The sequence below is a fragment of the Oreochromis aureus genome, linkage group 20 (assembly GCF_013358895.1).
Source record: "Oreochromis aureus strain Israel breed Guangdong linkage group 20, ZZ_aureus, whole genome shotgun sequence".
In the NCBI taxonomy this organism is placed as follows: Eukaryota; Metazoa; Chordata; class Actinopteri; order Cichliformes; family Cichlidae; genus Oreochromis; species Oreochromis aureus.
Window position 1 is genome coordinate 4456801 of NC_052961.1, and position 22648 is coordinate 4479448.

The 22648-nt window shown below is 40.2% G+C and overlaps 2 protein-coding genes across 3 annotated transcripts in view; both read right to left on the minus strand.

Moving 5' to 3' along the window:
- Window positions 1-6710, minus strand: part of elk1 (ETS transcription factor ELK1) — a 32794-nt gene extending 26084 nt beyond the window's left edge. For both annotated transcript variants that reach the window (XM_039604258.1, XM_031759183.2), the window contains exon 1: window positions 5652-6710. In XM_039604258.1, coding sequence (XP_039460192.1) covers window positions 5652-5676 — 25 coding nt within the window. In that variant the 5' untranslated portion in view covers window positions 5677-6710. The remainder of the gene's footprint in view (window positions 1-5651) is intronic.
- Window positions 6711-17459: 10749 nt separating this feature from the next.
- On the minus strand, window positions 17460-22252 carry uxt (ubiquitously-expressed, prefoldin-like chaperone). Its single transcript, XM_031759156.2, has 6 exons — window positions 21965-22252; window positions 20428-20509; window positions 19274-19341; window positions 18982-19089; window positions 18331-18394; window positions 17460-17986 (listed from the first exon to the last, which is right to left on the minus strand). Exons 1-6 carry the CDS (start codon window positions 22060-22062, stop codon window positions 17924-17926), a joined length of 483 nt encoding a protein of 160 aa, XP_031615016.1. The 5' UTR covers window positions 22063-22252; the 3' UTR covers window positions 17460-17923.
- Window positions 22253-22648: the final 396 nt, after the last annotated feature.

Here is a 22648-nt window from a genome sequence, read left to right on the forward strand (position 1 = left end):
GACTGTATAAAAGACAGTCACTGATTCAGACTGATTGGCATAGAAACACAGAGGCAGGTGTGTATCAGAGTGGGTGTGTGTGTGTGTCCATATGTGCAAACATTGCTATGTGGGGACATGCACGTGTGTGTGTGTCCATATTTGTGTCATAGGGGTGTTTACAAACTGCCACCAATCAGAAACTGCCTGCTGAGCTAATTTCTGGTCTTTTTCTCTCATACAGCATTTATTTCAGCACTTCTTCATTTTGATGATCTTCAGCTCCAGTTTTGCTCTTTTTTTGTTTTGAAAAAGGAACTTTCAGCAATTGAAGCTCAGTGTAGCTACTTTTTTGTTTTTATTTAGTGCATTTTCAGTTTTTGGTACCCTTGCTTTTTATACTTAAGCTGGCTGATATTTTGGTAATCTTATTCTACTACAGACAAGATACTTGAGCAACTGAAAAACGAAGTGGCAGAGTCAACATCAGTTGCAGCCATAGTTTTATAATGAACACGTTCACAAGTTCAGAAAATAAACTATTACACATCTAGAAGCCAGAGTGTTCACCTGTACGACAGCTTTGCTCTGTCTTAATCCACATTCTGAATACGCAGACTTTTCTGAAGTTCCCACAGAACAAACGCTGAGAGGAAAACAGAAAAACCCAAACACAGACTGAGTCGAACCACTGGTTTGTTCCCAGAAACCACGTCCTGTTGCACTGTGGTTTCTCTGCTTCCTGACATCAGTTTGTCAGTCAGATCTCAACATACTGTTCTGGTTACAGGGGAAAGTGTCTGGTTTTACTAAAGGAAACAAGTTTTCAATCAAACTTTATCTTTAGTTTGTGCAGCTTAAAAATATAAAAGATTAATTTGTCAATGATTTATAATGTCAAAGGAAATTAAACAATATTTTGTTACCTTTTGGTCGGATAAAAGGATAAAAGGCCTGATTGATTAATGGATTTAAAATTGAAATCACGATTTAAAACAATGCCAGTTTAGGATACATTACCAATACCTCTTTTTCTAACACTATCGGCTTTTCTGAAAATCGTTTTGTGGTTGATTCCTCAAACAGGAATCCATTCTGACAGAGTAGCTCTGCATGACTCACAGTTCAAAACAACCTTCATAAATCTTATACTGAGCCGTGGTGCAGCTCCTCAGTTCTTCCCCTGACTGAAACAGGTCATTTTAGGTTGTCTCTCTTTAAGTCGACCTTCTTATGATTGGCTGTTCCTTGCAAACAGAAGGTTTGAACAGCCTGTGGGTGGGACTTGTGTACTAACAAAGCTGTGCCTGAGATGAGCATAGGGCTGCTCAATTAATCAAATTTTAATCTAGATTACGATCTGGGCTTTCAACGATCATTAAAAATGACTGCGCCGATTATTAGCACGTCCCTCGTGCTTTACTCTCGCGCTGCTCTGTGTGGCAAATCGAGCGCACCTCTCTGCGTTTCGAACACACATCACAACAATTAAGAGGACCCGAGGGAAGCTCGGAAAGCTAAGCAGAAGTTATTTGGAGAGGAGAGGATAATGGCTGCTGAAGAAAGAATGCCGTTGGTTGAAAACAGAGGTAAAACGACTTCAGTGGTGTGGAAACATTATGGGTTCGCGGAGTCAGACGTGGATCAAATAGACATAGTGTGTAAACTTTGCTACGGTGTCGTAGCTGCACCACAGAGCAACACTACAAATTTATTCAATCATTTGAAGACCGCTCACAAAGTGACATACGTTTGATGCAATTGTGCATTGTGTGGTTACACAGCTTGCCTTGATGTTTGGTTATTTGTATGCATAAATATTATGCAGTATTTTGAAGTTTACTAAACATAGATGTTTACATTTTTCATTTATTTCTTATATTACAAACATTTCCACTGTTATCAGTATTTGCACACTATTTTACATTATTTTTTGACATCTTTAAAGCCATTATTCAATACATTGTTGATACAGTTGAGCATTTTAAAAATTTGAATTGACTGTATGCACCATTATGATAATTTAGATCATAATATCTTTTCTACAGTTGTCTACAGTCTAATTTTCCACCTTTATTCTCTACATTTTGATGTTTTGCAGTGAACTGCGGCGAAGATCGAGATTCAGAGATGCCCCTGAAGCGCTTGCGGTTCGACAACCGATGAGCCAGAGCCGACAGACAGGCTGCTTTTAGGGATATTTGAACTGTTTGTAGCCCAGTTACCCAAATACTATATCACTGCTACTGATCTCTGTGTGGGTTAAGAGTTGGCCACTTTCAGAGCTTTCACATCTCTTCTAAACCAGCCAAGTATGGCATAAAGATCTGGTGGAAACTGTGATGCCAAAAAAAACCAAGATAAGAGAAACATGATTTAGTTTCATTAGAACATGTTAGTTATCTGTCATAGATAAAGGAAACAGTATGTTTCCTGTATGAAATGTAATGGGGTAATAAATGACACCCACTTGGTCATTTGGTCGTCTGATGATTAAGGCCATCTTAATCTTTAGACCTAAGAGTAGAAATAAACTCTCTGAAACTGTGTGTTTGGGCAGTCTAAAGCCCTTTTGGTGCACATATATGCCCTCGTATATACCCTGCCTTCATTATGTTAAACTTTGACTGTGTTTAATATAATACAGCATTAATGCACTTCAATACGAGCGTTGACACCGATTCTATTTAAGAGGAAATGAGTATCAGATAGCCGCTTCAAGAGCAGCAGGAAGGGGAGGAGTCAGAATATAACCTGCCAAGCAAGCAGGTTAGTTTCACAGACGCTCTGAACCTGGCAACTGGCTCACAGTTTGAAATCGCCTCTTTTCTTGAACAGATTACCCAAAGTTTCTCTTATTTCAGAGTCAACAAAGTCAAGAGGTGTCTGGAACAGGGCAGTGAACATGTACCTTCCTCCAAAAACACAGATTGACACAGCAGATAATGAACTGAAGACGAACATCCTGAAAGCTCAGAAGATACAAATCACCACTTCTGGTCAAAACTTTCAGAATAAAGTCAAAGCAAAAACAGGATGTTTGTGAGAGGGACCTTCAGCCTTGAAATGAAGTGGAATCCAACCACACGATGCTCCCGATAGCACAGCTGACAGTGCTGTGACTCCTCATCAGCACACATCACACCAGAAACATGTCACATCTCACAGCATCGCTCAACACACATCAGAATGAGTCAGTGTTGCCATGGCAGCAGGTGATATTACATCACAGACCCGACACTGTCTCCATGATAACAGTAGGCATCATGTCTGTGATAGGGCTGTGTTAATGACATTTTTTTTTCTGGTCTTTCCATACACATGCTTTCTTGTCATCTATAGTTTTAAATATGATTATTTATTTGACTGAGTCAAATTTATGTCATTTGCACCACCTGACTTTTGCAGAAATTTCCAGTTTAAAGTGGCTTTTTTGAGACACCAGTATTAACGTTTGGGTTTAGTAGTAAGAACAAACATCTTAACCTTTTCCTGGTTTTACGCTGGTCTTACCATCTGATGTTGGAAGTGCACCACTTGAATTTAGCTTTTTTTTTTTTTATCCATAATCAAGAGTGAGCAACAAACCTTTGAGCCTGCCATAAAAAACACAAGGGAATGAAATATCCTTTGTACTGTTGCTACTTCTTTACTTCACAATAAAAGTGACTGGCAGCGACATTACAAGCAGACACCAAACAATGGCTATGACATTTAGTAGTTTTAGAATAAAAAACCTGACTAGGCAGCTAGTCTAAAAGTCTGAAAACCGTCATAAAAACTTTTAAAAATAAAGTGAAGGTCACGCGTTTACTTGGCACCTCACTTGTAAGGATGTGCCAGTATTGGTCTAAGCCAATTCATTCACTTCAGTTCTATGTTGCTCTGTGTTTACTACATCATGTGACAGCAGCATCTAGCAGCAGAGATAGCATGGAAGAAGCTAACAGCTGAGTGAAATCAGTTTGGAGACATTTGACGCTGCTACATCAACAGCATCTATTAATACTTTTGCAACATTTTATGTTACAAAGCTAGCTGTTTGAATTGATCCTGACATTCTTTAACACACGGTTTATTAATTTAACGCTGGTGACAGATGGGTACGCTGTATCACACACTCACAGCCAGAAAGTTGGCATCTGATCGGAAAAATGGGTCAGATCAGACAGATGGGCCACAGATATGTGTCAGGGCTTTTGCTCTGGCTAGTGGTCAATGAAGTTGTCCCATCTTTGAACCAATAGGTAACTGCCGTTGTACATTATAAAACAAAAATCATTCATTTAGCCAACAGGTATTTCTGGTGCCAACTAGCAAAAGCAGAACACATGGCAGCAATCGATAACCTCAATTGCAACCCAAAACCAATCGGTATCATCACAACATTCTTCCATTTTGCACAGTACTGTAAAACTGTAGTGTATACTGTAGTATTTTTGCTCGACCAAGATGCCAAGAACTTGCATTATATCTCGCCATGGTGTACAGCATGTCCTTGAAAAATCTAAGAAACTGGACAAGTTAAGGACAAAAGAAAAACTGGCAGACCTAAGAAACTGTTTACATCAGACAGACAGCATCTGAAAGTCACGTCCTTAAAACAAATCCAGCAAAGACCTGATACAGGACCTGAGAGATGCATCTGACACTTCACTGAAGTTTCAGCAATGATCTCAGTGGAAGGGTGGCTGTCAAGAAACCAGTCAAAGCGAAGGGAAAAGGAAATGTTGAGGTATAAAAATTACACAAGACCTCAACTGAAAATCACTGACAAAGGGTCTGATTGAGCAATTAATCCAAATGTGACATTTCTGAGTCAAATCATCATCAGTATGTATGAAGGAGGTCAGGTAAGAGGCACAACAGTGAGTCTCTACAGTCACCTGTAAAACACTGTGGAGGCTCTGTCATGGTTTGGAACTGCATTTCAACCAGTGGTGTTGGAGATCTTGTCAAAAATAATGGAATTAAAACTGCAGAGATGTACAAACAGATTTCGATTCACTATGCAATACCATCTCAGAAGTTACTGATTGACAATGTTTTTTTTTAGCATTAAAATTATCCAAAACACACTGCCAATGCAGTAAAAGCATACCTGCACAGAAAAAACACACAGTGGAACAATATCAGTCACGAACTGGCCACCTCAGAGCTCGGACCTCAATATTACCGTAGCAGTGTGGGATCATCTTGTTAAGAGAATGGAACAAAAAGCAGCTAAATGTTGGCTTTCAGACGTGCATGCTGTATTTCCATTTATGTTCGCATGAATCAATAAAATAAAGCAGAAACAGTCATTTTTATAACCCCTGTATTAATCTCAAGTAGTGTGCTCAGCTCCAAATCATAAACAGGTATTAGTGCTGTAGCAACCATAAATATATAAACACACATCATCCCCCCTGCAGTGACTCTCTGCCCCCCTACTGTGAATAGTTAAAGAGCCTTTAGTGTGGATTTTCTCTCTCAGGCTGCAAGTTTGTACACGCTGTCTGCAGCAGCATGAAAACAATTCAGGTCCAACCCAGCTGCAGGCCACAGCAGCTTCCACACACCTGTTGCAAAGCTGCTGCTGCTGCTTTTTCCCTCCAAAGTGCACAGAAACACACGCAGGACTGCGGCACACACACACACACGCAACTGTATCCTGCAGCAACATTTCTCACCGTTAATCAGTGGGTTGGACTCCATCTTCAGCAAAACGATCCTTCTCGTTGCTGTTTTCTATCTCCCAGATGCCTTACACCACCTCCATGCTGCTGTCCTGCTGTCAGTCTGTCTGTGTTTGTTTGTGCGTCTGTCAGTCTGTTAGTGTGTGTGTGTGCGCTGGAGGGGGGTTTACGGCTGTCAGAGCCAGGCTGAGGAGGCTGAAGAGGAGGCGACATTCAGCAGCTTCTCTCCCGGCCTGCTGGCGTTATGTAACCGCTCTGAGCTGCCGCTGCCAGGCTCCCCTACCTCCATGATAACCACACTAACGGAAAGCAGAAGTTATCGAAAAAAAACCGATATAACAAAACAGAAAAAGTCCCTCTTATATGTCAAAAACCAATTTTCATCCGCGGATACCTCAGTGATTAATTAACATCCACTGTGTTAATTAGCGTCCAATAGCTTTTAACGGGTTAACAACGCAAATTAGATCCATTCTGCGGATGTGCATGGGGCAAACTGAGGCGATTTCCTCCCGCTCATGTCCCTCTGCCAGAGCCTGGATGTGTTCAACAGCTAACTGGCGATAAGTCCGCTGCCAGGCTAACACTTTTTAGATAAAAAAAAAAAAAAAAAACTGTGAACATAATAGACGTTTGTGTATATTTATCTCATCTGTGGAGTCCGTGGTTGTCGTTTAACCACTCCGGTGATGCTACTTCCGGTGTTGTACTCCACAAAGTTTACACAAGTTCAAGGTTTCTTCGGGCTGCAGCGCTTAGCTTAACTTAGCCTAGCCTAGCCTAGCCTAGCCTGCTGCTGTGACAGCCCCCCGCCTTCCTGCGCTTCTGCTGGTGCGTCAGCCCCCCCAAACAGCCCCTCCGACTGCGGGACAGATCTGAAAGGAGTTCACCAGGAACGGTCCACAGGCCTCCGGCATGGAGAAAAAGTAGTTTGTACTATCTGCCCCAGGCTGTTAGTTGGCTGTGTCCGAGGATAGCGTATTTACTGCGTGTTTTCCCAGTTTCTTCCTGTTTGGAACCACACGCCTCCTCAACGCTTCCATTCTCGTCAGATTAGCGTCAACACAAACGGCCTCACTTCCGGTGTACCTTCAGATTAAAACTCAAATGGCTCAAGCGCCTCACGCTCTCTCTCTGTATGAAATGGTCGTTTTTCATTCTTATTGCTACCATAGGTCTTTTTCAACAAGCTTTATAACTTTGATATTTGTAGATTACTTAAAATTGATTATTTGCCTAAACTCAGTTAGGAATGGAAGCTTGTTTCCAGCACTTTTTAATTTAAACGTAATTTTTACAATTATTACTTATTTATTTTTATTATTCATTTATTTAATGCTAGCCATATGCCAAAATTTAAGTTTAGTATCTCAAAATTTTGAGTTACTCAAATTTTTAAAATACCTAGTAAGGTGTTCACCTCTTGCAGAGCTTGACAAATATGAAGATTTTTGATCATTTAACTGGTTAAAGAACAGTTACAGTGACTTGTTTTAATATTTTTGCACTTTATAATGCTGTAATTGTTGATGGGGGCCTCTCTGCCCGAGAGAGTGTCATAAGAGACACTTCCTCATACAAAAAAAAAAAAAAAAAAAAAAAACCCAAACAAACAAAAGACAGTGTAAGTAAAAAAGTGTTTAGAGGAGTCTGAAGTCTTCGCTAAAGTCCTCAAACTTTTCATATTTGACTGATGAGTGCACACATGTAATTTTCAGGTCTCAGTGACCACTGACACTGACAATTAACCATTAAAAGGTGGTTTCTGAGTGCAGACTTGCTTCTCAAAGTTCAACATCAGTTCGTTGTCTGGGTTTTAGCAATATTCTTTTATATGTTGGGTTTTTTTTTGTCCTGTTTTTAAACCTCGAATCAGTGACCGAATCAGTCAATGAATATAATCATAAATCTGTGTGGAATTACGTTTTCAAATGAAAGCTTTGCGGGTTTTGTGCGCTCTTATTTTGAAGAAAATCCTTTCGCGCTTTGTTTGAATTCCGGTGTGTGAAAGCACCGTTTCTGGAGCAACGGGGGGTGACGTCACCGCGGCTGTGCGCTCCATGGACAGTAGCTCTGAGTAACTCCGCCAAACTTTGCTAAACAAACTCAGTGAAACGCATCTTATCGATGTCAGATCTGCACTCTTATCGCACCGCTGCGGTTTTTGCAAAGATAACCGCTCGCACGGCCAATCCCATTTTGGAAACAGGGAATAGTGCTCATATCTCAGGTACTGTGATAAAGTAAGATAAGTCTAAATTTGTTCACAGGTTTTCACAGTTAAATCTCTGCCCCTTGTTCCCAAGCTTTTCTCTCTACATGTGTTTCAGGTCTTCGGTGGGCGGGGCTCCTGGGCACACCTGAGCACACCTGAGCACACCTGGACCGTGTGTTCCCAGACTATAAATCTGTGGCTGGGACTCCCGCGTTTCTCTCTCCCTGCCAACATGCCGTGTGCTGAATTAGTTTCTCTTTAATTCCTTAATAAACCATTTTCTTAAAGGTGTGTCCACCTTTCTGTCATATTCTTAACAACCGGGTTGTGGCAAAATTATATAAACTGAACGTTATTTTTGTTAAATAGCTCATTCTGTAATAATTCGGATGTTCGAAGTTTGAAATCTGTCACTAGGAACCAGCTGTAGCCATGAGGTGACCCTGACCTATATTCAATTCAATTAAATTCAATTCAGTTTTATTTATATAGTGCCAAATCACAACAAATGTCGCCTCAAGGCGCTTCAAAGGTACAGAGAAAAACCCAACAATCATATGACCCCCTATGAGCAAGCACTTTGGCGACAGTGGGAAGGAAAAACTCCCTTTTAACAGGAAGAAACCTCTGGTAGAACCAGGCTCAGGGAGGGGCGGGGCCATCTGCTGCGACCAGTTGGGGTGAGAGAAGGAAGACAGGATAAAGACATGCTGTGGAAGAGAGACAGAGGTTAATAACAGATATGATTTAATGCAGAGAGGTCTAATAACACATACTGAGTGAGAAAGGTGACTGGAAAGGAAAAACTCAATGCATCATGGGAATCCCCGGCAGCCTACGTCTATTGCAGCATAACTAAGGGAGGATTCAGGGTCACCTGGTCCAGCCCTAACTATATGCTTTAGCAAAAAGGAAAGTTTTAAGCCTAATCTTGAAAGTAGAGATAGTGTCTGTCTCCCGAATCCAAACTGGAAGCTGGTTCCACAGAAGAGGGGCCTGAAAACTGAAGGCTCTGCCTCCCATTCTACTTTTAAATACTCTAGGAACAACAAGTAGGCCTGCAGAGCGAGAGCGAAGTGCTCTACACTAAACTCTCACAGTCTGCTGTGTGTTAAGTGATTTGAAAGAAAGATAACTTAAACAAACAGCTATAGACAAAACAACAGATAAGTGATGTTCCAGGGAATTCAAGGTCTGTGGTGCTGTAGAGGAAAGTGTTTCGTCTCGGCTTGCTGTCAGCAGCATCGACGCAAAGAGGATAGCTGCTGGAACGACATTCTACTTTTAAATACTCTAGGAACAACAAGTAGGCCTGCAGAGCGAGAGCGAAGTGCTCTAATAGGGTGATATGGTACTACAAGGTCATTAAGATAAGATGGGGCCTGATTATTTGAGACCTTGTATGTGAAGAGCAGGATTTGGAATTCTGGATTTAACAGGGAGCCAATGAAGGGAAGCCAAAACAGGAGAAATATGCTCTCTCTTTCTAGTCCCTGTCAGGACTCTTGCTGCAGCATTTTGGATTAACTGAAGGCTTTTCAGGGAGTTTTTAGGACATCCTGATAATAATGAATTACAGTAGTCCAGCCTGGAAGTAATAAATGCATGAACTAATTTTTCAGCATCACTCTGAGACAGGATATTTCTAATTTTAGAGATTTTGCGCAAGTAGAAGAAAGCAGTCTTACATATTTGTTTAATATGTGCATTGAAGGACATGTCCTGGTCAAAAATGACTCCAAGGTTCCTCACAGCATTACTGGAGGCCAAGGTAATGCCATCCAGAGTAAGAATCTGCTTAGATACCATATTTCTAAGATTTTCAGGGCCGAGTACAATAACCTCAGTTTTATCTGAATTAAGAAGCAGAAAGTTAGCGGCCATCCAGGTCTTTATGTCTTTAAGACATTCCTGCAGTTTAACCAATTGGTGTGTGTTACCTGGCTTCATGGATAGATAGAGCTGCGTGTCATCTGCATAGCAGTGAAAATTTATGCTATGTCTTCTAATGATGCTGCCTAAGGGAAGCATGTATAATGTAAATAGAATTGGTCCTAGCACTGAACCCTGTGGAACACCATAATTGACCTTAGTGTGTGAAGAGGACTCTCCATTTACATGCACAAATTGGAGTCTATTAGATAGATATGATACAAACCACTGCAGTGCAGTACCTGTAACACCTACAGCATGTTCTAATCGCTCTAATAGGATATTATGGTCAACAGTATCGAACGCTGCACTGAGGTCTAGCAGGACAAGCACAGAGATGAGTCCACTGTCAGAGGCCATAAGAAGATCATTTGTAACCTTCACTAAAGCTGTTTCTGTGCTGTGATGAGCTCTGAAACCTGACTGAAACGCTTCAAATAAGCCATTCCTCTGCAGATGATCTGTTAGCTGTTTGACAACTACTCTTTCAAGGATGTCTGATATGAAAGGAAGGTTGGAGATTGGCCTATAATTAACTAAGACAGCTGGGTCTAGAGATGGCTTTTTAAGTAAAGGTTTAACTACAGCCAGCTTGAAGGCCTGTGGTACATAGCCGATTATTAGAGATAGGTTGATCATATTTAAGATTGAAGCATTAATTAATGGCAGGACTTCTTTGAGCAGTTTTGTAGGAATGGGGTCTAAAAGACACGTTGATGGTTTGGAGGAATTAATTATTGAAGTTAACTCAGAAAGATCAATTGGAGAAAAGAGTCTAACTTAACATCAATGGTACTAAAAGTAGCTGTAGATAATGTTACATCTGTGGGATGATTATTGGTAATTTTTTCTCTAATGATTAAAATTTTATTTGTGAAGAAGTTCATGAAGTCATTACTAGTTAACGTTAAAGGGATTGTTGGCTCAGTAGAGCTCTGACTTTTTGTCAGCCTGGCTACAGTGCTGAAGAGAAACCTGGGGTTGTTCTTATTTTCTTCAATCAGTGACGAATAGTAAGATGTTCTGGCTTTGCGGAGGGCTTTCTTATAAAGCAGCAAACTATTTCTCCAGGCTAAATGATGATCCTCTAAATTTGTGACACGCCATTTCCTCATCATCTGCTTTAGGCTACGTGTTTGAGAATTATACCACGGAGTCAGGTACTTCTGATTTGAGACCTTAGTTTTCACAGGAGCTACAGTATCCAGAGTCGTACGTAGTGAGGAGGTAAAATTATTAACAAGATAATCGACCTCTGTTGGAGTAGCGTTCAGATAGCTGCTCTGCTCTATGTTGGTACAGGGCATTGAAGATGATAACAGTGGGTGGATTATATTCTTAAACTTAGTTACAGCACTTTCAGAAAGACATCTACTGTGATAAAGTCTACTCTCCACTGCTGTGTAATCAATTATTGTAAATGTAAATGTTATCAGGAAATGATCAGACAGCAGAGGGTTTTCAGGAAACACTGTTAAATGTTCAGTTTCTATGCCATATGTTAAAACAAGATCTAGAGTGTGATTAAAGTGGTGGGTGGGTTCTTTTACATTTTGAGAGAAGCCAATTGAGTCTAATAACAGATTAAATGCGATGTTGAGGCTGTCATTTTTAGCATCTACATGGATGTTAAAATCACCCACAATAATTATTTTATCTGAGCTGAGCACTAAATCAGATAAAAAGTCTGAGAAATCAGAGAGAAACTCTGTGTAAGGCCCAGGTGGACGATAGATGATAACAAGTAAGACTGGTTTCTACAGGGAGTGCAGAATTATTAGGCAAGTTGTATTTTTGAGGAATAATTTTATTATTGAACAACAACCATGTTCTCAATGAACCTAAAAAACTCATTAATATCAAAGCTGAATGTTTTGGAAGTAGTTTTAGTTTGTTTTTAGTTTTAGCTATTTTAGGGGATATCTGTGTGTGCAGGTGACTATTACTGTGCATAATTATTAGGCAACTTAACAAAAACAAATATATACCCATTTCAATTATTTATTTTTACCAGTGAAACCAATATAACATCTCCACATTCACAAATATACATTTCTGACATTCAAAAACAAAACAAAAACAAATCAGCGACCAATATAGCCACCTTTCTTTGCAAGGACACTCAAAAGCCTGCCATCCATGGATTCTGTCAGTGTTTTGATCTGTTCACCATCAACATTGCGTGCAGCAGCAACCACAGCCTCCCAGACACTGTTCAGAGAGGTGTACTGTTTTCCCTCCTTGTAAATCTCACATTTGATGATGGACCACAGGTTCTCAATGGGGTTCAGATCAGGTGAACAAGGAGGCCATGTCATTAGTTTTTCTTCTTTTATACCCTTTCTTGCCAGCCACGCTGTGGAGTACTTGGACGCGTGTGATGGAGCATTGTCCTGCATGAAAATCATGTTTTTCTTGAAGGATGCAGACTTCTTCCTGTACCACTGCTTGAAGAAGGTGTCTTCCAGAAACTGGCAGTAGGACTGGGAGTTGAGCTTGACTCCATCCTCAACCCGAAAAGGCCCCACAAGCTCATCTTTGATGATACCAGCCCAAACCAGTACTCCACCTCCACCTTGCTGGCGCCTGAGTCGGACTGGAGCTCTCTGCCCTTTACCAATCCAGCCACGGGCCCATCCATCTGGCCCATCAAGACTCACTCTCATTTCATCAGTCCATAAAACCTTAGAAAAATCAGTCTTGAGATATTTCTTGGCCCAGTCTTGACGTTTCAGCTTGTGTGTCTTGTTCAGTGGTGGTCGTCTTTCAGCCTTTCTTACCTTGGCCATGTCTCTGAGTATTGCACACCTTGTGCTTTTGGGCACTCCAGTGATGTTGCAGCTCTGAAATATGGCCAAACTGGTGGCAAGTGGCATCTTGGCAGCTGCACGCTTGACTTTTCTCAGTTCATGGGCAGTTATTTTGCGCCTTGGTTTTTCCACACGCTTCTTGCGACCCTGTTGATTATTTTGAATGAAACGCTTGATTGTTCGATGATCACGCTTCAGAAGCTTTGCAATTTTAAGACTGCTGCATCCCTCTGCAAGATATCTCACTATTTTTGACTTTTCTGAGCCTGTCAAGTCCTTCTTTTGACCCATTTTGCCAAAGGAAAGGAAGTTGCCTAATAATTATGCACACCTGATATAGGGTGTTGATGTCATTAGACCACACCCCTTCTCATTACAGAGATGCACATCACCTAATATGCTAAATTGGTAGTAGGCTTTCGAGCCTATACAGCTTGGAGTAAGACAACATGCATGAAGAGGATGATGTGGACAAAATACTCATTTGCCTAATAATTCTGCACTCCCTGTATATGAGCTATATAACCTATGAGCACTGCTGCTGATAGTACTACTGTAATCTTTCATTTACGTTTAAGGAGGAAAGCAGTGAAAAATATTATAAAAATGCTATCAAAATATTTTGTGTCTTCAGTAAAGAGTAAAATGAAATCAAAGCTGAAAGGAATATTGAACTAAAACTGCAAACATGATGCAAAATTAAAATGCGGCAATAATCTGATGCACTAATTATTCATAAATATAAGAAGTATAATATTGTTTATAATAATCAATTAATGATGATTTGATTATTTTTATCTTTTTATAAAACATCAGGTATATTAAACTACGAGGTCTCTGAGAGAGCTAAAAAAAAAGGTACTGAAGGAGGATTTGGGTGTTAGTATTTATGGTGTTAGCTCGCATACAGACTAAATTACATTATTACCTGTTATACATGTTTATAGGACAGTGTGACATCATTAATAAGGCCAAAAAAGTTTCATTTCAACTTTTCAGTCAGCCTGGCGATTGGTAACCAGATCTTCGCATTGTTTGACTTGTTGGAGGCGTCTCAGACTTCCTGGATTGTAGGAAATGTGCCGATCCTCCACACTGCTCGAATCATCACCCTAAATTGTGCTGTAAGAGGGGCCAAACACGGCCCGCCCTGTTTAAATCCTTGGTGACAAAGTCTGTAATCTGTTACACTGATGAGATCGGGTTCCTTTCTCTGTTGAACTTTCACACACAGAGGTGGAGTGCCTTTGAATAATTTATGTAATCTGGATGGAGAGAAGTGTAGTCTGTGGACGGTTTTGAATGTGAGCATTTATAGAAGTACCATGAATTTTTTCCAGAGATTTTTCCCAGACTTCATCAGTGATCTGAGTGTCCACTTCTTCATTCCAGTCTAGTTGGAATGATCCCGAGGATGGAGCCTTACAGCTCCACTGGAAGATTATTATTCAGGACACTGTGTAAAGCTGCATGAAGAGGTCTCTGTTCATACTTTGGGACGTGAGCCCTTGAAAAAACTCTAAAAATCAAAAGAAGTGCAAATGTGAAAGCTAAAATGTCTGCTGTAGCTGGCCATTGATACCTCGTACTCTTACCCTTCTGCTTCTAGATTTTAAAGATGAGCTCCTCCAGACCCGCTGAACACATGATTAAAGCATATCAATGTGTCAGCATATAGATTTTTGTCAGTATAGCGAGCACCTGAGACCAGACCTTTAATGGGTGTTCCACTCTAGGATTGTCACTGTAAAAGTCTAAGTGTTCAGAAGTGATATGAGAGACGTCTGCCTGCAGGAGACGTGTTCAATCCACAGCCAAACAGCCATTTTCATCTAGTTTAGTGCCAGGAAATCAACCACGCCACAAAGATAATGTATTCATATATCAGTATAGTATAATTCAGACTGGGGGAAACCCAAGCCACCTTCCTGGTTCCTTTATTTACATTTTTCTTGTTTCCTGAAAAGCTCAAAAAAGTCCAAATGTGAGTGTGAGCCTCCTGCAGAGTGTCCTCTTTGGTCTCCTCTCGGCAGTTTACTGGAGTGTAAAGAGTGTTTTTAATAACATATGGCAAACTTAAGGGCAGATCTTCTCGCTTGTCACACCCAGGCGGTGTTCTAGTTCAGCAGTGTGCTGCAGATTTGTCTTTTTGTTGTGAGGAACGTTTAAATAAATAACCAAAGCATCGCAAGCAAAACTGAATATTTCTAACTGTTGTGCTGATCCGAGGAAATCTGTGCATGAAATCCACGCATGCAAAATTTATTTTAAAGACCTAAAACTAAAATACTGTAGATCTGCAATACATCAATAAAAATAACAAAAATGACTAAGATTAAAAAGCTTTTGGCTCCAGAAGTTGAATCTTGACGGTTTTAAATCGATAAATGAAGGATAGAGAGAGAGCAAATGTCCACAGATCCTTTCTTGCAGTGCACTGGGATGACGTCTTTCACTCAAAGTAACAGGGTTTGAATCTTGATTTGAAACTTGACGTCGTTATTTTGTTTTACAACGACTCTCATTAAGGATTCCTTCTAAAGACGTTGGCTGAAATCACCTCCTCCTGTCTGACTGCAGCTAGAATCGACCACATGCTGGCCGAGCTCCGGCCATTCAGTCAGCATCACATCTTTCTCTTTCTTTCCCTTTGCTTCTGTACGCCACTGCCTCTATTCAGCATCCAGTTTCCATGGCAACAGGTTCTTAATGGTGCTGCATCTCTAAAAAGCAGCTGAGCTAATGGCCAAGCACCGCTTCATCTTGTTTCAATAATCGTTACATATGCTGAGGGTCTGTTTGTGCGTCAGTTCGACGCACAATCGCGTCTCATCAGAGAATTTCCAGAAGTATGTGGACACGTGACCTGCTGCAGAGATTTCCTCCCGTTCGGAGCAGGATGTTTCTGTTCTGGCACAACCTTTTATCTCCAAAATTAAAGGTTCTCTTTCTAAGATTATTCAAGTATTTGTTTAATAGTAAGAATCTAAATGTGCCGAAAACAAAAAGTTGCCTTTCATCCTGACAGGGAGAGCAGAGCAGACCTCTGACCCTGGACTTCAATGTAGACCGTGTAGAGAAGGACCCTCGTTTTTGACAACCTCACCTGGTCAGTGAACATTAACAAGGCTCAGCAGCACCTTCACTTCCTGAGGTTGCTGAAGAGGAACTGTGTGCATGGGAAACTGCTGGTGACCTTTTATTACGCCAGCGTAGAAAGCATCCCGGTGTACTGCGTAACAGCCGGATGCTCTGCAGCAGATAAAAAGGGTAATCAGAAGGAAATAACAAACACATTACCAAAGACCGCTGGCTGCACTCTCCCCTCCCTACAAGAGGCTGTTTATGCAAAATACCACCTTAAAATCACTAAATATGATTCTCACTCTGGACTCTGCTTGACCTGATGCCCGGTGGTTGAAGGTAGAAGTCCATCAAAACAAAGACAAACAGTGCAGTTACTGTTTGAAATCGAATACTGTAAAGTATCGTCTGTTTCATTCTTGACACCTTAACATTGATCATTATTTATCATCTTCTGCTGACTTTTTGTTCTTTTTTCGAGACAGAACTAGCACTCGATTTTCTGTCTTTTATAATGCGATAACAACAAAAGCATTCTGATTGTAATAATGGTGAAAAAACATGAGTCGTAGTCGCTGTCATCATTTTTTAAATTACTCCATATAAATGTTATATTAGTAAAATGTTTTTTTAAATCAGTAAAATGTCTGAAACATATTTATAAAAAAAGCAGAAACAATTAAAAAGTACTAACGTAGAGAAAATTGTACTACATTTGTACTAACAATAAGAAAATAAGACAAATATGGACAAATGTTCAGCGAAATAAATATTTCAAAATCTTAAAATAACTGAAACGTGTTTTGGAAGCTTATTAGGCCATAAAATGAATAAACACCATTTAAAAATATTATTGAAAAAATTACTGACATGTAAAAAGCTTATCATGAGTAATAATGTACAAAGAAATAGTACAAAAAGCTCAAAGTGGGGAGAGCCAGAGAAGTGTGGCAGTACAGAGATCCAAATATGGCCAAAGCTGAGCGTGAAGTGGGGACAGGGAGGAGGCGGGGGGGCAGAGGAGGATGTTTGAGCAGCAGACTGCAGCAGGTGGGAGTGATGACAACAGCCAGTGCTGGTCTAGGAGCCTCTTCAGCTTCCTGCCGTGACATCATCAAAGAGAAAGACATGTTGCTTAGTCCAGAAAGAGGTGAGAACAGCAGTCGTGGAGGTCGATGGTTAGGAATGAGGCAGCAGGGTCAAAGAGAACATGAACTTGGACCGAACTGTGGAAACCAGAGACACACCATGTTTGGTAAAGGGGAGTCACCGGCCCCACTCCTGGAGGACGGCTGACCGCCGTAGAAGAGGCCGGCTGTCAGCAAGCTGAACGGAGAGCAAAGTGTCTCCCAGTGGAGGCCGGATGAGGAGGTGTTGTGTCCAAAGCCTTCGACTTGTTGGTTTTTAAAGAGAAGATTAAGGAAAACAGACATCTGTATTTCCAGTGAAACAGCTGAGAAAACTTCAAGATGGCTCAAGAGAGAACCAGGGGAGGAGAGTACCCACCCGTTAATGTGGACCCATCCTGGTGTCGGATCAGCCTCAGCAGGGTTTCCAGGAGGAGGCTGGATGATGCTGAAAGTCCTGAAACACCTGAATAAACACATCATTCTCAAAGAAATTTAGAATACAGCTAGTCAGGAAAAAAAAAAGTTAAATCCTCAATAAAGATTCAGTAAAACATCCAAAGAATTTCTATGAAAACCCAGGAAACACCTTGAGCACAGGTCCAACAAACCAAAGGAAGGAAAGCTGTCGGGATCATTTTCACAAAACAATTTATTTAAACCTCCAAACAGTGAAAACTCACTTCCTGTCACATTATTTTCAACCTATGAGATCAGGTTTGTTTGAACCTGAATTTGTCACATTGACTGAAAGTGTCTGTTTAGACGCTGCAGGAGTATCTCTGAGCAGCTCCTTCTTCACTGTGACACTGAAGAAAACAAAAAAACAAAAAACAGGAATATTCTCTGATTTTCAACAGACGAGTTTCACAAAGACACAAAGTCACGTCGAGTGTACGTGTTTCATGACTGTGAGTTTTGACTCTGAGAAGGCTCAGGCACTAATCCTCCTCTTCAGCTCTGTGAGGACTTGTTGGGATTCAGGCTTTAGTCCTGAAGTCTTTCCTTCTCCTCGAGCCTGTTTTCTCAAAACACACCGTTGACATCAGCAGCCGGCTTTCGTTAACCCGTCCTCTGCAGCTGGTCAGGTGGGAAAGTCTAGAAAACGTCTCCTCTTCTGCTCTCTGGCAGGTCACCCAGGCCCTGCAGCTCCCTCAAACCCTGAGTAGGGAAACATGAAGAAGCCAATCAGATTCTCTACCTGCTTCTTTAACATCTGGTCATAAATCAGATAAATCTGACTATTTTAACCCTTTTGTCACCAGTAAATACTGAAAAACAGTGTTTTAACTGAACATATTCAAATCTGATTTTGATGTATTTCATTAGATGGGTAAAACTTTTTACTTCTAGTTCAATGTTCAAACTTCATTGACTGTAAAATCCTCAGAAATGAGTAACAAGTTATTTAGTACTTAAGTATAAGCCAGAGGAAAACTCCTGCACCCAACAGAAACTATTATTATATAAAAACTGTCCTATAATCCACCTGAGAAGAAACTGACCTCCAGCACCATGCGGATATGGGCTTTTATTTTGGCAGAGTCTTTTGTGAGCTGCTCCGTGAAGCTGTAACACAAACACAGGGTTAGCATGGCAAAAAGTGACAGTGCTAACAAAGAGCTAACATGAGCTAGCTAATAGACATTAGTATGCAACAACAAATCGTAAAAAATAATCAATCATAATAATAATAAAAAAAAGAAAATATAAAATAAAAAATATTAGTAATATATTATTAATAGAGAAATTAGTAATAATTCCAATAATTCTAAATTCTAAATAAACAAATAAATAAAACAAATAAAAATTAATTTTAAAGTACAATAAAAACAGGAAATTGTCAGAAAAAAATAATAATACAACAAAAATATCAATGTTTTAAAATGGAAAATTTAAGTGTGAAAAAAATACTTGAGAAATATCTAAAGATAAAATTAATAATAAAATCATAAATATTGAGAATACCCACCAAAAATATCTAAAAACAAAATCAGGACATTTCAAAATAAATAGTTCTAACATATTTTTTTCAAATAATTTCACAACAAAGTGAAATTCTGAGCTCATTTGAAAAATGTCTGAAACATAATTACATTTTTATGCTTTTTCTCCTACTTTTAATCTTAATAGTGTTACAGTGACAATGAACTCACGCTGTGAGCTGACTCGTCTTCTTCTCGATGAACCTCAGAGCCTCGTCGTGAGTCATCTCCACAAAGAAACCGTAACCGACGGCCACAAACATCCTGGATGAGTCCTCACTGATGGAGGAGAAGGAAAAGAGAACTGAGTTTAAACAGGAACTGAAATCCTTTTGGAAACACAGAGCACGGATGCTCTAGCCTCTCTGGAGTCTCGCAGCACACTTCAATAGCCTAAACGCAGCATTTTTGCCTGTTCGAATGCAGAACAGCTGCTGGTGACCTTCGTGTGTCAGCAACTCACACTTCAGCCTGAACGTAGAAGTTACAGCCAAGATCAACGTCTGTCTTCAGCTGCTGAGAGCCCGCCTCCTGCAGGAACACAAAGAAGCGTGTGACTTTCATTCACTCGTGGGACAGGCAGCCCAAGCTCAGAGAAAAAAATACTCCATCTCAGTGTCTACAGGCCTCAGTTAGCATGTTAGAGGTTAACGTTCATGACATGACAGTTAGAAAAGAGACTGAATGATTTTGGCTTGTTTGGCGGGGTTTCCACAGAAAAATATATAAGTGAATATGTAAGAAGCTCGGAAAGAAAAGCGACTGAAGACGTTTCATCCGGAAAGATTCTTCAGTTCTAAGACCAAATGTTGGAGAGTTCAAAGTATTAAATCACATGAGCCAAGGTGTGTGATGGGGCACATGATTAATAGTCAGGTCAACGACCCTCTTATGGGACAACTCCCACTAGGACTTAAAGACCTGGGACTCTTCACCGTTTAGTTTTAGAACTGAAGAAGCTTCTTGGATGAAACGTCTTCAAGAAACTTAAAGAAGTCGAGTCGCTTTTCTTTCCAAGCTCCTTAGATTACCATGACCTGGATGACTGAAAACCTACACAGACGTCAATGATTATGAGAGTGATTTAAAAAAATATCTGAAAACTAAAATAAAAACGTCCATCCTCTAAATAAAATAAAAATAAATAAAAAATTATTTTTTTAAATATCTGAAAAGTGGAGGTAAAATGTCTGAATGTTTTGATTTTCCAGCTGTAGTTTCAGGCTCTTTGATCCAGACGATGGAGGTTTGGGTTCACAGCTCTCGGCCTAATGAGCCACATGTATTGATCTGCTGGATAAACAGCTGCAGTGAGGCTCAGCTGTATTGATGGAGGTCCGATAAGCTCCACCATCTTTCCTCACGGAAGAGTGTGCTGAATTACAGAAACAGCTCACACAGAGAAGCTACAGAGAGAGATGTCTGTATTGGCAGAGCTCAGTCTGCAGCTCATTAACCAGCAGACAGAAGCATTTAACATTAACAGAGAATGACAGCCAGCACAAACACTTGGGAATCACTACAACGATCTCCAGTTTGATGTGGAAATCTCTTCTTTTCTAAACTGAAAAACCTACAGATCTTCAAAATAACACAGTACATTTTGTGTGCGTTTACCTGCAGACTCTGTATGGTGTTCTTCAGCTGCAGGTACTGAGAGATCTTCTCATAAACCTGATCCCTCTGCTCCACCACCTTCCTGCCAAACGACAGCCGTCACTTGATTTACAGAGAACATTAACGCCTTCAGATGCACCAAAATAATTCAAACAGCCTAAACACGCCAAGAAAATCTGATTCAAAGCACCAAACAGCATTTCAGACACCTGAACTCTTTAGTCTGTGTCACTGAACACTCAGATGCCAACCTGAAGAACCACATAAATACCTGTAAGATTAGATCTACCCTTCTTATCCATCACCCATGTACTTATAATAGATTCAAGCTCATTATTGTATCCTTTCTATATAACTGAGCTCCTTCTTAGGTGTAGTTTTTAGATTTTTGCACCATTTTGTTCTGTAACTGTACAAAGTAATTTCTGTATTTCTTTTCTTACACCCTAATAAAATTGTCAGTGTTCACATTAAACACAACCAGTCGGGTCTGTGCATGTACAAGTAACCCATGTGAACCAAAGGCTAACGCCTTAGATTGCTCTAAATACTTTTTCAAGTCTTGAATCTGTATGATGTCATTGAGAGGAGATATCCCTAATATAGCCCACCCACCCGCTGTCTGGGGAGCTAAACCAGTCATGTCATAGGCAAAAAAGAATTATTTTGAACTATGAATCATGCAAAGCTACTCTAGTGTCATAGTGTTCAAGAAAAACAATATAAAGCTGTAAATTAACAAAACTGATCTACTTTAAATAAGATGGTCTGAGGCTGCTTCTAATGGAGCTGTGAAGGAGCTTGTTGACCCAATTGCCAAGTGTACTCCACAGTTTTCCTAAACAGCTTGTGTCCCTGGATGTGCTTCGCACTCTGTTAGCTCATGCTGAGCTCTGCTCTGCAGTACTGGCTGCAGAATGTGAAGCAGTACGGTATTTAAGAGGTTTCCTCTTAGTGTGGTCAAAACGCTCCAGTTCTGTCTGGTTTGTTGCCCCAGTTGTTGCAGTGCTGGCACAGCAGTGACATGTATAACAATCCCACTGTATTAAAAACACATTGCACGCAAAGGCTGTCTTGACAACGTCTACATGCCTAAATGAATTGAGTTGCTGCCACATGAATCGCTGATAAGATATTTGGGTTGAGCAGGTATTCCTAAAAAAGCAACTTGTGAGTGTAAATATTTAATAATCAGTCTGCAAGTAATTAAGGCACGGAGGGGGACCAAAATGACACCAGCACTATTATACAATCAGCAGCTGTGAGACTTGACCTTTATTAGGCTGTTAATTAAGCTTTAAATGACTTTAATTTGTAGTCACTCCTCATTGACCTTCATATCGCCTCTACTACCTGTTCAAAGTCTGCCTGGATAAAAATCTGAGTTCATAAACTCATATCTACACAAGTATTTTGCACTACTTTAACTACAGATTACATTTCTTTTACTTTAGTTTTTAAAGTTCTGTAACTGAATAAAGCTCTCTGTAAGGACATAATAAACTGTGTTCAGACATCAGCTGTAGTGTCTTCTTACTGTAAGTCTCTCTTCAGGACTTCGTTGATGAAGGTTTCATACTGCAGGACCTTCTGGTCCACGTTAGGTCTAGCTGTGGCATTGTCGGGAGCAGACATTTCTTCACTGTCTTCTCTTTAAAAGAAGCTACAAATAACAGAAAAAACATCCGGTTGAGCTGCGGATAAAGTCCAGCTGCGAACTGCCCGATCTCTCTGTCGTAAACTTTAATGTTTCTGCACACCAAACTCTCCGGCTAGCATGCCTAAGACAGGACGTAAACACACCACTCTACACCGGATGAGAAGAAAGTGTGAACAAGTACTTCCGGGTTTCAAAATGAACTCAAAGAATAGATTTAGTGAAAACAGAAAAGACGAAACGACAGCAACGCTGCAAAAGCTTGTCAATTAATGATAGCATAAACTCGGAAACTCTAAAAAAAATTTCTTACTTTATTTTTTAATATAGTAGAATAGAAGGCCTTTTTCGTTATGTAGAATACCAGTACGGAGTGAATTATTTTTATTCTTTATCCTGCTGCTGTAAAACAAACATTTCCCAATTGGATTCAGAAAAGTCTGTCTGTTGGTCAGGAAAATTTGAAGCATTTTCCTGAGCAGATTATAAATTTTAGACACATCAAGTACATCTCTATGCAGTTCAAAAGACTTGCTTTATAAACCAAAAAATAAACTAAATTGC

Excerpts from the sequence above, each read along its gene's own strand:
- uxt (XM_031759156.2), bottom strand. The coding sequence starts at position 22,062 with ATGTCTGCTCCCGACAATGCCACAGCTAGACCTAACGTGGACCAGAAG. Across the intron at positions 20,510-21,964 it reads GTCCTGAAGAGAGACTTACA|GAAGGTGGTGGAGCAGAGGG; the intron begins GTAAGAAGACAC and ends GTCGTTTGGCAG. Across the intron at positions 18,395-18,981 it reads AAGACGAGTCAGCTCACAGC|CTTCACGGAGCAGCTCACAA; the intron begins GTGAGTTCATTG and ends TTTGTGTTACAG.